General features: G+C 34.5%; 1 protein-coding gene across 1 annotated transcript in view; it reads left to right on the plus strand.

The window, feature by feature from the left end:
* LOC306641205 (uncharacterized protein C8orf34 homolog) overlaps positions 1–16947 on the plus strand; it is a 490512-nt gene that overhangs the window by 216954 nt on the left and 256611 nt on the right. Inside the window, 1 exon segment of the mRNA XM_079106179.1 lies at positions 13233–13405. Within this exon segment, the coding sequence (XP_078962305.1) occupies positions 13233–13405 (173 nt within the window).

Below are 16947 nucleotides of genomic sequence, written 5' to 3' on the forward strand. Positions count from 1 at the left end.
CTTCAGTGCATCAAAGGATACTATCCACAGAATAAAAAGGCAACTCATGGAACAGGACAAACATTCACAAGTCATATATCTGGTAAAAGGCTACTATCTAGAATCTTTAACACACCCCTGTAACTCAACAACACAAAACAAGTAACCTGATTAATCGAGCAAAAAGGACTTGAAAAAAATGAGCAAAAAGGACTCCAAAGATGATATACAAATGGCCAACAAATAAATGAAAAGATGCTCAGTATCACTGACCATTAGAAAAATCTAAATCAAAACCATAATGTGATTCTGTCTCATATTCATTAGGATGGCTACTAAAGGAAAAAAAAATCAACACTAGAAACTAGTAAGTGTTGGTAAGGATGTGGAGAAATTGGGAGCTTTGTGCATTGTTGTTGGAAATAAAAAATGGCACAGCCACTGTGGAAAACAGTATGGCAGTTCTTCAAACAACTAAAACTAGAGTTACCATATGCCATGGTTTTAAAGTTTATTTCCCTCCACAATTCATGTTAGATCTTAATCTCCAATGTAATGATATTAAGAACTGAATCTACATAAATACAGTAGGTCATGAGGCACTTCCCTCAGGAACAGGATTAGTTTCTTTATAAAAGAGCTTTGGGGAGCCTGTTTGGTTCTTCCACTCCCCCTGTGCCATATGAGGACACGAGTGTTCATCTTCTCCAGCAAGAAAGTTCCATTGTAGAAGCAGAGACGGTGTATTTTCCAGACCCTGAATCTTCTGGCACCTTGATCTTGGACTTCCCAGACTCCAGAACTGTGAGAATTTAATTTCTATTAGTAAATTACCCAGTCTAAGCTGTTGTACTGTACTAGGAGGCATGGACTAAGATTTCATTGACAGTAGGGTTTCTAACAGGTACTTGAATATTCATGTTCATAGCAGCATTGACCACAGTAGGTAAGAGGTGAAAGTAACTCCAAAGTTCATTGAAAGATGAAGTAATTAGAAAAATATGGTGAACACATACAATGGAATATTATCCAGTCTTCAAAAGAAGGAAATATTGTCACATGTACAACTTGTGTGAACCTTGAGGACCTGTTACATGAATAAACCAGTCATAAACCAACCAGTCATAGACAAATATATGATTCCACTTATATGAGGTATTTAAATACTCACATTTATAGAAGCAGAAACAGAATGGTAGTTGTAAAGGGGCTGGGTATAGGGATAATGGGGAGTAGTTGTTTAATGAGTATAGAATTTGTTTTGAAAGATGAAAGATGTCTGCTCAACATTGGTATGCCCAGAGACTGAACCATAATGTGAATGTATTTAACACACCTGAATGATACCTTAAAATTGGTTGTGATGTTAATTTTATGTTATGCATATTTTACTACCCATAAATACATGCATTTGGTGCTTTAGTACATTGGCTTTGGGGAGCAATGTATATATACTTTCAGTAAGTAAGATCATTACTTCAACAGGAATTCTTAGAATAATGTCCATTGACCTACACGGGTGTCATAACAATGCAAAAGCAAATTTCTGTTAGCTCAATTTCAGTAGAGATCTCCATAGTGAAGGAGAGGATAGGCCTCTCTGATGTTCTTTCTAGCTTAAGAAAAAAACGTAAGTTGGAGTATTTAGAGCTCTGGGAAGTCCACAAATCTTCTAGAAAACTCATCAGAAGTGCTGCTGTCTAGCACTCATTGCAGTTGAATGATAGTGAGTTTAAGATTCTAGTCCTTGAAACTCTAAACAGATGTATAATGATAATACGCATAATAAATAATAAGGTTCTGTGTAGTGTGTACTGTATTTTAGACCCTGAGGAAGTATTTCATATAGTTTATCCATTTATCTCAATAACAATAGCTGACACTATTGAGATCTTTCTATGTGTCAGTCAATATTCTAAATTATTTATCTCATTTATCTCATTCAGTATTTACTAATACCCTGTGAAATAGGGGGTATTATTGCCACTTGATGAGTGAGAAATTTGGACAGAAAGAGGGTAAGAAATTTACCAAATATTATATAGGTAGAAAACAAAAGAAGTGGAACACAAACCAAGGCAAATTAGCTCTAGAACCCAGGCTCTTAACAGTTGTATCTATGGGATGAAAACTATTACCCCCCCCCAGTTTAATAGGTGGAATAAGAGGAACTCTTAGAGTCTTATAAGCTCCCTTTCTTTCCACAGTAAGCAGAAAAACTAAAACCCAAACCCAGAAATTTACTGTTCCAGAGTCTATACTCTCAGCCTCTGTGGTGGGTATGTTCATCATTTCCTATTATGGCATCTGTTACACAATAGTCACTTGATTAATAACTGCTCTTTTTATTATTAACCATCTTTGTCCATAATACTTTCTATTATATGGCTTATACTAAGCTCTTGGTAAATCACTGCCGAGTAAATGACTATCCATGGCTTACTAAAAAGTCATTCCTTTCTTAAAGTTGTTCTATTTTTTGTGACCTTTCCCCATTTTTTCACCTACCACTATCAAGACATTTTATTAAGAGCTCTGACCTAATTTCAAGTGGTGGTAATCTAGAAAAAGGGTTAAGACAGTGTCATGGTCTTGCTTACAGTGTTTTAGCATGGAAGTTCCATCTGTATGTGACCGGGGGACACTAAGTAAGTAAAGAAGGGAAGACAGTTTAACAAGCACACAGTGTGATGGGCACTTGTGCTCAGTGCTTGAAGCACACATTCCCACCCACACTCCAACAACCCTGTGAGAAAGCTCCTGATATCTTCATCTTACACATAAAAAAAATTGATATCCAGAGAGCTTGGCAGCTTGAGCAAATTTACAGACATAGATAATATACTGCAAACTTAGATTTGAGCACACTGAAACCCCAAAGCCATTCTCTTAACTAGTTTATTATTTTGCCTCTCTAAAATGTTAAGAGGGTCAAAGCAAGCCTGTTCTAAATTATTTCAGACTGGCCATATGGCTGACATTGGAATTCAGTGCAGATACAATGTGCCAAGAGCCATCTAGTCCCTTGTTGGTTGTTTTATTAATGTACTGGTAGAAGGGGTGAAATGTTAACTTCTTTGAAGTAAGGATGTCTTTTCACCAGATACTTTCATACTGCCATTCACCTTCTGTTACTTTTTCCCCAGGCAAACAAATCTGGATTTTGTTTTTTGTTTTGTTTTGTTTTGTTATTACTTGGAGAATTGAATGGTTTGGGGATTTCTGATATCTAATTGGGCTAAATCACTAAAAATACTAAATTACTCTGATCCTTTTGTCTTGCTTTTCTTCTGTGTTCCAGGATCTCTTGTGCACTCATGTGTGACCTAAATATGCAGCACATGATATTTTTGGAAGTATGGAAATATCCATAGAACTATTTTATATGCTATTTTGTTTTTATGTTTGATTTTTAACAAGTACCACTCCTATTAAGGTAAATAGGTGTGCGTTTTACTACATGTTCTGTCTGTGTGGTTCTTGTCCGTATTCATTGTTCGAAATCTATTTTTCAAAAATAAAATAAAAAAGGGACAATCAAATAAAAACATTGCAATTTATATCACAGACAAAGCTTTGTATCTATAATTGTAGGGTGCTTCTAAAATTAGAGAATAAAAACACCTAAATTCCTCTAAAACTGACTGGATGAGAGATGGTTCACAGAGGAAGAAAATCCTTCTTCACTATATGAAAATATGCCTGTCTTGTTTAAAATAAGAAAAATGCAAATGAACCACCCCTGCTTATCTATCAGATTTACAGAAATCACCACGTTTGTCAAAATACTCTTTCGAGGAGGCTCTGGGGAAACATTGGTTCACACATTGCTGGCGGGAATGCAGAATGGCACAAACACCACAAAGGAGCATGTGATGGTATATCTTAAACATATGTGCAATTACCCATTGATTAAATAATCCTATTTCTTCGGATATACCAGCAAAATATGAAAAGACATACATGTGACCATATATTGTCATAGAGTTTTAATAGCAAAAGAGTGGAAACCATCATTAAAAGAATACTGGATAAATTTTATTATAGCCACACAATAGAGAATTTGATAGCTATCATACTGAAAAAAAAATCTCTATATTATGGAATGATCCCCAGGATATATTTTTAAATGACAAAGACAAGGAGAGGAATTGTGTTTATAGTGTGCTCCCATTTATCTAATTGAGTATAGTGAAAATATATGTTCATATTCACTTACATTAAAACCAAAAACAATAGCAAAACTTGTCAAATTATAAAACACACACACACACACACACACACACACACACACACACACCCCTTCATACACAAATTTAAATTTTTCTTTAAAAGTTACCTATGGCAGAAGGGAAGATACAGAATAAAGAGTAGGAATGAGGAAAGGTGTAGAGAAGAAAGGATAAGGATAAGAAGACTGACTTCTTAAAATTTTGAATGTCTGCTCACATGTGACTGTTGAAACCATCTGGAGCTTTTAAAATGTTTTTTTATAATTTAAAACAAAGTTACATCTTGAAAGAGTAATTTCTAATTATCAAAGACAAAGTTTAAAAAATGAGCACAATTGTCTTTCAGGCTGATGGTGTAAACATGCTGAGATGAATTATTCCAAGTCATTATAAGCAGGGGTTTGCTTGTCTCCAGGGTGATATACTCTGGGGACTTCCAATGCACTTTCAAATGCATTTCAGTACCTGTTGTTTGTTGATAGTGTTGATGTCTTATAAGGAGATCGTTGTCTATGTTTTGTGTGATTAATCAACGAAATTCTGTTGGTATACTTAAGAACTAAAATGTTTGGTATGGGGAAGGGAAATAAATATGTAAGTTTCAACAAATTTAAATAAAAACTCTGTAATCCTGCTTTCAAATGGTAGAGATTCTTAAGAATTCAATACTGGATGTGATTAGAAAACCACAAATTGGCAAACATTATAGTAATTAATGCAGGTAAGGGTCAACACAGGGTATTAAAATTAGTGGATGAAATTTTGATGAATTTCAGGATATCTGCCTATTCTCAAAGTTACCTCTCTTCTACCCAGAAAGTGTTTATTGATTAACAAGAGAAAAGTAGCAACTTATATGGGAGACAACTGGAAGATACACTGAACGAAGTGATTAGGGTTCATACAATTAGTTATGGGAAAAATCAACGTCCTGTGCCTTTGATATGAAAAAGAGAACCTCACTTCTGTGTTATTCTTCCCAAAAATGCATACCTTGAATATAATCATGAGGAAACATTTGAAAACTGTAAATAGAAGTATTCACATATGTGTAAATATTGAAGTGTTAGACAAAATAATAATTGAAAATATCAATCAACATTACTGATATTATTGAATTAATAATAAACATTTGGGCAGTCCAGGCAAAGGATGTATAGGACTTCTTTGTTGTTTTTCTTTCTTTTTGCAGCTTTCTGTAAATCTGAATTATTTAATGATATTTTTAAAAAATATATACTTCTTAGCTTTATACTATTATCAACACAATAATAATTAGTACTCCTAATGCTAAGATTCTAATCTGTAGATATTATTTCATATTGAGAGGAATCAGGGGGTCCTTGGAATAATGGCTAATTCCAGGTCTGGTGTAGGGAATATACAAAAACAAATAGTTGTATCTTGTCAAACCAGAAAGCAAGAACTCTGTCAAAGATCAAAAGATGAAGAGATCAAAAGATTGTATCAAAAGAGCTTGGGAGCCAACTAAACTAGTCTCCCACTGGTAAAAGTTGAGAACATTTGAAAATGGGTAAGAATAACTGAGGGTGGGGCACTAGGGAAGAATAGAGTTACTTTGGTAGAGGGGAGTGAAGGGAGGGGAAGGGGTAGGGGGCTAGGAAGGATAGTAGAGTGAAACAGACATTATTACCTCATGTACATATTACCTCATGTACATGCATGACCCTGTGACCCTACAATATGTGCAATCAGAAAAATGAGAGGTTGCACTCCATTTATGTATGGTCTATCAAAATGTATAAATGCATTCTACTCTCATGTATAACTAATTAGAACAGATAAAAAATTAAAAAATAAATAACTAAAAAAAAAAGAATAATTACAATGTGGTGAGTTGTATCATGTATGTTTAAATCCACATGTTTATCCCCCAAACCCTTCATCTTTGGAGGATGTTAGGGGTCCAAAATTATTATTTCAAAAAAAATTGGTAAAAGGAAAGAGCAAAATGTCAAATCTGCCTTTTCTACACAAATTTATTTCAGGGTAACCAAATATCGAATGAGAGGAAGTTCCTCTTCACAAAAGTATTCCAGTAAATAAGTGAGTATGGAATTATAAAATTAGATAATGAGCCTTTGGCAATTGTTGGTGAATTAATGGATCTAAGTGAAATGATCAATGCTGCCAACCAGCACTGAAGGAGAGTCCATGGGATGTTATGAGCCTCCTCTGGATGAAACTAGAGCCGTTCTCTCTGAAGTAGTGTTGGCAAAGACAAAAACAACAACAGACTTTCATCCAGATCTAACTACTAATTTGCAGAAATTACAGGGGGCAGAGGAACATTTCAAACCACATCACAGGGATGCAAAGGGATAAATGTAGTGTGCGAAGCTTACAGGACAAAAATCTCCCAAACTCAGGCTCTTTGAACAACAAAAAATTACATGAGAAAAAGGAAGCAAAAAAAGAGAATGCACAGATTAAAAGAAATATAAAAGACTTTTAGTCAGTTGGAACATGTAGAATATTGTATAGATACTGACTTGTGCAAATAAAGGAGTTAATCAGGGAAATTTGAAAACTGAATATCTGTTGATATTAAATAATTATTGTTGGTTTATGGCTTGGTAAGATAATGGTCTTGCATTTACTTACCCTAAGACACTGTGGTCTTTTTTGAAATACATTCTGGAACATTTACAAATGATATGATGAATGGGATTTACTTTGACATAATCAGGACAAGGAAGGGGAATGTGGAAGAGATGAGGGAGAAGACAAAAAGTGAAGTGTGTTCACCCATGAATTGATAATTGATGAAAACGTGTGCAAGTACAAAGGAGTTCATTTTATTATTCTTTCTAGTCTTGCATCAGCATGAAAATATTCGTGACAAAGAGTAAAAAGTTTTAGGTCATGGGTAGGAGGGTGCAGAAAGGAAGGAGGGATGATATTGGGTGCCTCTGAGTGCTGGCAGATATGTTCTGTACATTTTGATTGGGTTTTGAATTTGGTTCTCACAACAGTTCAATGAGGTGGTTATGCTTTTTCTGTTTTACAAATAAGAAAATAGAGGTTAAAATGATTAAGTGATCTCACCTCTGGTCCTTGATAGGCTGGGAATAAATCCTCATCTCCTGATTTCTGATTCTAACTTGAAATTCATCCCTTGTTCTACTGTACCATAAAAGGAAAAAATCTGAAAACAGATTTAATGTATTATTTTAACAACTTTATTGAGATATAATTTACGCATCATAAAATTCACCTCTTTAAAGTGTATAGTTTAGTGGTTTTTAGTATATTCACGGAATTGTGAAATCATCACTGTAACAAGTTTAGAACTTTTTTTTTTTTTTTTTTGGGTACTGGGGATTGAACTAGGGGGCGCTTTACCACTGAGCCACATCACCAGCCCTTTTTAATTTTTTTTTTTTTTTTTTTTTTTTTTTTTTTTTTTTTTTTGAGACAGAGTCTCACTAAGTTACTTTGGGCTTCCCTAAATTGCTAAGTCTGGTCTTGAACTTGTGATCCACAAGTCCTCAGTCTTCCAAGTTGCTGGGATTACAGTCCTGCACCACTGCACATGGCTATATTGAGAACAAATCATCATTCCCTCAAAGAAACCCCAAAGAAACCCTGAACCCATTAGTAGTTACTCCCAAGTCTGTCTCTTCAGTCCTAGAAAACTTTCTGTCTCTATAGATTTGCCTATTCTGGAAATTTCATATAAATGCATTCGTACAATATGTAGCTTTCGTGATTGTCTTCTTTCACTTAGCTTGTTTTCAAGATTCATCCATGTTTCAGAGAAACATCAGTATTTCATTCTTTCTCTTTCTGAATATAATTGTATTAATATACTTTTGTTTATTCATTCATTGATTTATAAACATTTGAGCTGTTTGTATTTTTCAGCTGTTGAAAATAATGTTTTTATGAACATTCATGTACGTGTTTCGTATGGACATATTTTCATTCCTTCTGGATATATACCTAGGAATGGAAATGCTGAACCAAACAGTATCTCCATATTTAACTTTTAATGAATTACTAAACTCTTTTCTCTAGTGGTGACTCTATTTTATATTCCTCCAGAAAGTCTAAGTGTTCCATCTCCTCCACGTTTTTGCTGTCCCTTATTACTATCTGTCTTTAAATTACACAGCCATCCTCATGAGTGTAAAGTGGTATTTTATTGTGACTTTGATTTATGTTTCCTTGGTGACTAATGATGTTCATAAGGTGTCATTGAATTTTTTATCACCTCAACTTTGCATCATTTTTTCATTTACTCAGCAAATCTTTTTTGAGTGAGTTCCTTCTGTATGCCAGGATTCAGAAAAGAAGAAATGATTGTTCATATGTAACTGTAGACATGAAGCCTAGTAGCTGGTGCTGGTGGCTTGGTAGTGAGAAGACAAGCAAAGTCTCTTCTGATTGCTTTCATTTTCTTACTGAAATGATAAGCAATATCAATTGGGAAAAAGACAGGCCTTGAAGGATGGAGGGATGAAAATTTACCTCAACCAAAAAGGAAAGAAAATCTACACCTAGGTTAAAGAAATTTCAGTAACCTATGTTCTCTTTTTTTACTTTTAAAAATTATTATGGATATCTCATGCATTGAAATAAGTAAATCATAATACAATGAATATCTAGGTAGCTACCATGCAGTTAAAGAATAATTCATTACTGATATAGCTGAAAGCCTGTGTAATATAATCAACCAATGATAGCCAACTTCATTCTATCCTGAATTTTAATTTTATTCTCTTTGTCATTCTCTCTCTCTCTCTCTCTCTCTCTCTCTATCTCACACACACACACACTTTCCTATGAGTTTATTTCCTAGTTTTGTATCAAGATTTTTAATTTTATATAAATGGTGGGTGTATTACTGAAAGCCTTTTTTTGCAATTCTCTTACCAAAAAATGATGCTATAGACCCTGTTGTACACATTTCTTGCCTGTGTAAGCAATAATTTCCCTCAGGTGTGCTTTCTTGGTAATATGACATGTGCATCATATGCATTTTTATTTTTATTAGATAGTGCAATTTTTTTCCATTAAAAAGTTTGTATATATTTATACTACCAACAAGTTGTAATAATATTTTCTCTTCATTCTTGCCAACACTGTCTGCCATCCAAAATTATAATGAAAAATGGCTTCTCATGGATTTAGTTAGCAGTTTTACAACATTGCAATATGGCGTAGATTGATATGGGAAAATTGACATCTTTAATTTTTAAATCAGTCACTCTGTATATGAACATACAATTCATAGATTTTACTTAAATTTTGCAATGTTTTATAATAAATCCATATGGGTGCATTTGAAAGGATATTATGGAAATTTTATTAACCTGGCTCCTAGGCAACCTTTTCTGGCTGTTAGTATAAATGGTATCTATTTTATATAGCACATAGGAATGATAATTATTTATTAAATTTTATCTTAGATTTAGTAAGCTTGCTTACCTCACATTAATTTATAACTTGTCTCCAGAATCTCTTGATTTTTTATCATAAATAATGAATAGATGTGAATGGTGACAGTTTTGTTTCTTCTTTTCCATTATGTGATAGAACTGATATGAGATAAACGTATTACATACTCCCATTAGAAAAGGAGAAAAATGGGAAGTTTATAGAATCCCTGATTCATAGCAATTCTGAAATTCTGCTGGGCAAATGTTATCAGTTCTTCCTGTCAAAAGAAGTAGGCAGGGTGGATTGTTCCTTAATTGTACCCAAGGAGTGGGATCTGGATTCCCTCTGAGTCCCCATCTATTGTTTTGCACAGCTCTTGGCTTCCCCTCTAGAAGTTTCTTCCTTTCTTTCTTTTATTTTTTCTTTTCTTTTCTTTCTTTTTTTCTTTTTTTATTAACCTGAAGAGAGCACTGGAAGATGCCTTTGAGCAACTTCCTCAGCTTGCTTTTCTGACTGTGGGAGTCTCAGAGGACTTTTTATATCTTGAATATAAAATGTAGTCTCCTTTCTTCTACTTCAGCTGATGTTTTTCATGATTCCAACTATCTCAAATAATTTTCTGGTATCCTGTATTTTGATTTCTCTTCTTTTCTTGTATCAAACCCATATTCATAATTCTTTTCAAGATGTGCCTCTGTTTCCTGATTTAGTTACTGGCATTTTAGGTATTGCGAATGTCTTTAATAATCACCATCTTGATTTTTCCAGAGGTCTTAATAAAGGGTCTTGTAGATGTGGTCTTGATTTCTTCTTTACCCTGAGGCCTAATTTTTCTGGCAGAGCCATGGGTTTTTAACATTTGCATAGGATTTATCTTAATTTGAAGATCTTTAGATGTCTGGAAAGGCGAGAGATGAGAAACTTGGCCAGACTATTAACACTTTCTCTAAATTGGCCAGTTATTTTCTGAGCTCATTTATTTCTTGAAGAAACATATATGTAGCTGAAAGCAAATCACATGATATTTATAATATTTTTCCTGGATAGCTCCATTCTCAATTTTGAAAGACTATTAAGGATGCTTACTATCTTCCTTCCAAGTTATCATCCACAGATGATAGTTTTATCAAATATTTTAACACCACATAACACTGGTCTTCATTTTTCAAGCCTCCTCAAATCATTTCCTTACCATTTCACTGCTTCCACCAACCACTATATTGCAAAGCCAATGGCATTAATTTAGTCTTTTATTTAGCAACACCATATCTCCGTTAACTGTAGGCTAAAAATTTACTCCAACATTCTGTGACGTTTTATTGCCTTGCTTGTCAGCTATTTCTCACTAAATTTCTGTTGCCAGAGGAGTTAAATATCCTGGATACCAAACCATTTATCCTTCTCTCTGCACGCTACTTTCCACCAGCAGTAGAGTCTGTCATTTTATTTAATTTCCCAGCAAGCAACTCAAGAGTTATTTCTGATTCTCTGCAGTTCACAAGTTTTTGATCATACCCAACTTGAAATCTTCTTTCTTCCCTCTCTCTTTTGTTTCTTCCTTTTTTTTTTTTTTTTAATAGCACCTAAATTTATTCATTTCTGTTGTTGTAACTGTTACCTTCTTTGTACCAGGCTACTTAGGCTACTGTGAGCCAATAGCAAGACAAATCTCCAAACCAAATCCTTCCCCATTATGTAAATGAAATGAATAACATTGAATTAATTGTATCACCTTTTTGATACGTTATCTATAAAATAAAACTTCATGGGTTGAAAACCATACCATCAGTTTCCTGTCTCGTTCCTCTGTCCATACTGATTACCAAGCATCTCTTCTTGCCCAACTCAACACTTCTAGCTATTCTGATTTGAATAGAGTGCATGTCCTTAAGTAATTATATCTAGCATATACACAGAATTTTATGATTTCATTGTCACTTATGAATTGATTTGACACAGTAGATTTAATAATTTCCATTACCCCCACTTTATAGTTGGAGAAAATAAAATTCAGAGAATAACATTTCAAATAGACCAAACTAGATTCTGCAGCTGTAAATATGTTCATTTTTTAAAATTCTGAAACATGTCTTTTCCCTAATCTGCTTTTAAAAGCAAATATAGATTTAACTTTTACCAATATATTCAACTTTAATTCCTTTACTTCAAATGACATTCAGTTTTGGCAGGTGAATCTGACTCTCCAGATTTCAAAACATTAATTTAATTGCATGATTTCATAACAGAGATCCATTGGAGTTCTTTGTTTTCCTAACTCAGGGAACACAAGGGTAGACAGAGTTCAAATTAGTTGTTAAGTTATATACTCTTATTAAAATATATCTACTATGTTATAGGCTGAAATGATATTAAGGTATCCAACTACTTTCTATTACTTGCTGTCAATTGGAGAAAGCCTTATTAAATATTATCTATGTAATCTTTATATGTTGCTTTTGATATTGTATTTGTATGTTAACTGTACATTGTATTGTATATATGGTAATATTATTTTTGTGTTACATCACGTATTGGATTTGTATATTTATGAATTGTAAAGACTCAGAACACAAGATCTGAATTTTCAGGAATTATTCAAAATTCTTCTAATACTAAATCTTATCACTAGACATAATTTAAGCAAAACATATCTTTCTTAGATAAAAATATTTTCAAAATCACCAGATTATATTTATTGTAGAATATTGAAAAGCCACGGAAATACCATGTCAAAAGTTTAGAATCACCCTTAGTTCCTCCCTTTAGATAAAACCTTTATTAAATTTTGCTTGTATTCACCATTGTTTTCCCTAGTAGACAGCATTTTTTGCACATACTAAGCCTCAAGGAACATTACAGAATTAATAAACGAATGAATGATGGATGTCAACCCTTATAAATTTTAAATAAAAATTAGATCATTGTATAGGTATTGCTTTTTAATTTGTCCTTTTCTTCACTTAAAATATCCTTAGCAATTACATATATTCAGTATCTTCATGTAATACAATTTTTATAGCTACATCATGTCCAAGTCATTCAATTGAATGAGTTGCCTCATTTTCAAATCTATGAAAAGAGATTAACATTTTTTGAATTAGCATGACGTACCTGTCACTGATATTGCCCTCCTTCCAACCTCTACAGGATCCAGAAAAGTCCAGGATGCTCTACAACAGGAGACAATGCACACATTGGCCCTATCTCCTCTTGCCTTTTCCAATGACCCCAACCCAATTTCCTCCAGAGGAATTATGTACCATTTCCCAGGAGTTACACCATGCTCTCAATTTTGGACCCTACAACACTCTCCTCCTTTCCACCAGGAATGCCGGTCACTTGTCTCCTTTCTGAGAATACAAATATAACCTTCCAAATTAAAATCTAAGATTTCATTACTAAATCCTTTATCACAGTGATCTTCAGGAATCAGCATAAACTACACAGAATAAGAAATTAAGTGGAGATGAGAATTGAAGTTTTATGTCAATTCAGAAGGAAGGAAGGAACATTTTGGTTTGAGTGAGCAGCCATCCCTCTAGACAGGATTGTTTTCCTATTGTCCATTAACAAGAAAAAGCAATCTAAAGCAGTACGTTCTTTTCTTCTCCCCAGGAAACAGTGGCATTTAATTCTTCTCTTCTGAGGCCCCGAGTGATTGGAGAATGGATCGGTAGAGAAGAAAACGATGCTGATCCACTGGCTGCTGAAATGCTGCAGCCCCCAGTTCCAAGAAGTAAAAATGACCAGTGGGAAAGTGAAGACAGTGGCTCTAGCCCGGCAGGAAGGTAAGAAGAGCTGTCTTCTCAGATTCTATGACTAGTCACTAAGAGGTGGATGGAAAAGAAACCCAAGTGCAGGATTTTGATGAAACACCTCATAGTAATTTTATGTAGAAAATTGGTAGACTTCATGTGGGAATAAAACATTTAACTAGATTAAACTTTCCTACTGTGTGTGTGTGTGTGTGTGTGTGTACTTCAAAACACCCCCACTGCACATAATAAATACATAGTTTTACATGTCAACTTAAGAGTGTTATCAGTCTTGCTCTTGGTTTTGGTGTTTTTCTTCACATCTAGGTGGCCACCATCTCTTTGCTACTACAACCAAAGGGGAAAATAATTTCAAGGTTATAAGCTGTTAGTCAGGACCTATTGTAACTGGGGAGTAAGTGACTAGCTGTTAAGAATGGGAGAGGAAATTCCTGATGTACTAAAATGATGTAGTTTGTCATCAAGAAGAAGAAAACTTAAATGCATAATATGCTATAAGAAGTGGAGTGAATGTGAAGTATAAGAAGACAGCAATCTTGGTTTAGAACTCTTTTGGTTTATAATTGAAAACTATGATTGAATATAATTATTCATAATTTATTTATTTAATTTTTAAACTATTAGGATTTATAAACCTGAAAGTACATATAACTCTTTTTTTTTTTTTGTCTATTTTTTTTTTTTTTTTTATTGTAAACAAATGGGATACATGTTGTTTCTCTGTTTGTACATGGCGTAAAGGCATACCATTTGTGTAATCATAAATTTACATAGAGCAATGTTGTTTGATTCATTCTGTTATTTTTTTCCCTTCCCCCCACCCCTCCCACCCCTCTTTACCCTCTATACAGTAGTTCCTTCCTCCATACTTGCCCCCTCCCTAACCCTAACTCTAACCCTTCCCTCCCCCCCATTATGTGTCAACCTCCACTTATTAGCGATATCATTCGTCCTTTGGCTTTTTGAGATTGGCTTATCTCACTTAGCATGATATTCTCCAATTTCATCCATTTGCCTGCAAATGTCATAATTTTATCATTCTTTATGGCTGAGTAATATTCCATAGTATATATATACCACAGTTTCTTTATCCACTCATCAATTGAAGGGCATCTAGGTTGGTTCCACAGTCTGGCTATTGTGAATTGAGCAGCTATGAACATTGATGTGGCTGTATTTCTGTAGTATGCAGATTTTAAGTCCTTTGGGTATAGGCCAAGGAGTGGGATAGCTGGGTCAAATGGTGGTTCCATTCCAAGTTTTCTAAGGAATCTCCACACTGCTTTCCATAGCGGCTGCACTAATTTGCAGCCCCACCAGCAGTGTATGAGTGTACCTTTCTCCCCACATCCTCGCCAACACCTGTTGTTGCTCGTATTCTTGATAATCGCCATTCTAATTGGGGTGAGATGGAACCTTAGGGTGGTTTTGATTTGCATTTCTCTTATTACTAGAGATGTTGAACATTTTTCCATATGTTTGTTGATTGCTTGTAGATCTTCTTCTGTGAAGTGTCTATTCATTTCCTTAGCCCATTTGTTGACTGGACTGTTTGAATTCTTGGAGTAGAGTTTTTTGAGTTCTTTATAGATTCTGGAGATTAGTGCTCTATCTGAAGTATGATTGGCAAAGATATTCTCCCACTCTGTAGGCTCTTTCTTCACATTGCTGATAGTTTCCTTTGCTGAGAGAAAGCTTTTTAGTTTGAATCTATCCCAGTGGTTGATTCTAGCTTTTATTTCTTGTGCTATGGGAGTCCTGTTAAGGAAGTCTGGTCCTAGACCAACAAGATGAAGATTTGGACCTACTTTTTCTTCTATAATCTGCAGGGTCTCTGGTCTGATTCCGAGGTCCTTAATCGATTTTGAGTTTAGTTTCGTGCATGGTGAGAGATATGGGTTTAGTTTCATACTGTTGCATATGGATTTCCAATTCTCCCAGCACCATTTGTTGAAGAGGCTATCTTTTCTCCATTGCATATTTTTGGCACCTTTGTCTAGTATGAGAAAATTGTATTTATTTGGGTTTGTGTCCGTGTCCTCTATTCTGTACCATTGATCTACCTTTCTATTTTGGTACCAATACCATGCCGTTTTTGTTACTATTGCTTTGTAGTAGAGTTGAAGATCTGGTATTGCAATACCCCCTGTTTCACTCTTCCTGCTAAGGATTGCTTTAGCTATTCTGGGTTTCTTATTCTTCCAGATGAATTTCATAATTGCCTGCTCTATTTCTGTAAGGTACATCATTGGGATTTTAATTGGAATTGCATTGAATTTGTATAGCACTTTAGGTAGTATGGCCATTTTGACAATATTAATTCTTCCTATCCAAGAACATGGAAGATCTTTCCATCTTCTAAGGTGTTCTTTAATTTCTTTCTTTAGTGTTGTATAGTTCTCATTGTAGAGGTCTTTCACCTCTTTTGTGAGATTGATTCCCAAGTATTTTATTTTTTTCAAGGCTATTGTGAATGGGGTAGTTTTCCTAATTTCTCTTTCTGAAGATTCATCACTTATGTATAAAAATGCGTTGGATTTATGGGCATTGATCTTGTAACCTGCTACTTTACTGAAATCACTTATGAGTTCTAGGAGTTTTCTGGTGGAATTTCCAGGTTCCTCTAAATATATAATCATGTCATCAGCGAACAGGGATAGTTTGAGTTCTTCTTTTCCAATTCGTATCCCTTTAATTTCTTTGGTTTGTCTAATTGCTCTGGCCAGAGTCTCAAGAACGATGTTGAATAGAAGTGGTGAAAGAGGGCATCCCTGCCTTGTTCCAGTTTTTAGGGGGAATGCTTTCAGTTTTTCACCATTTAGAATGATATTAGCCATGGGCTTAGCATAAATGGCCTTTACAATATTAAGGAATGTTCCCACTATCCCTATTTTTTCTAGTGTTTTGAGCATGAAGGGGTGCTGTATTTTATCAAATGCTTTTTCTGCATCTATTGAAATAATCATGTGATTCTTGACTTTAAGTCTATTAATATGGTGAATTACGTTTATTGATTTCCTGATGTTGAACCAACCTTGCATCCCTGGGATGAAACCCACTTGATCATGGTGCACTATCTTTTTAATATGTTTTTGTATGCGATTTGCTAAAATTTTGTTGAGAATTTTTGCGTCGATGTTCATTAAGGATATTGGTCTGAAATTTTCTTTCCTTGATGAGTCTCTGTCTGGTTTAGGTATCAGTGTGATATTGGCTTCATAGAATGAGTTTGGGAGGGTTCCCTCCTCTTCTATTTTATGGAATACTTTGAGAAGTATTGGAATGAGCTCTTCCTTAAAGGTTTTGTAGAACTCGGCTGAGAACCCATCTGGTCCCGGACTTTTCTTTGTTGGTAGGCTTTTGATGACTTCTTCTATTTCAGTACTTGAAATTGGTCTATTTAAATTGTTTATGTCCTCCTCATTCAGTTTAGGCAATTCATATGTCTCTAGAAACCTGTTGATGTCTTCGAAATTTTCTATTTTGTTGGAGTATAGATTTTCAAAATAGCTTCTAATTATGTTTTGTATTTCCATCCTGTCTGTAGTGATATT

The sequence above is a fragment of the Sciurus vulgaris genome (genome assembly GCF_902686455.1).
Source record: "Sciurus vulgaris genome assembly, chromosome: 1".
Classification (NCBI taxonomy): Eukaryota; Metazoa; Chordata; class Mammalia; order Rodentia; family Sciuridae; genus Sciurus; species Sciurus vulgaris.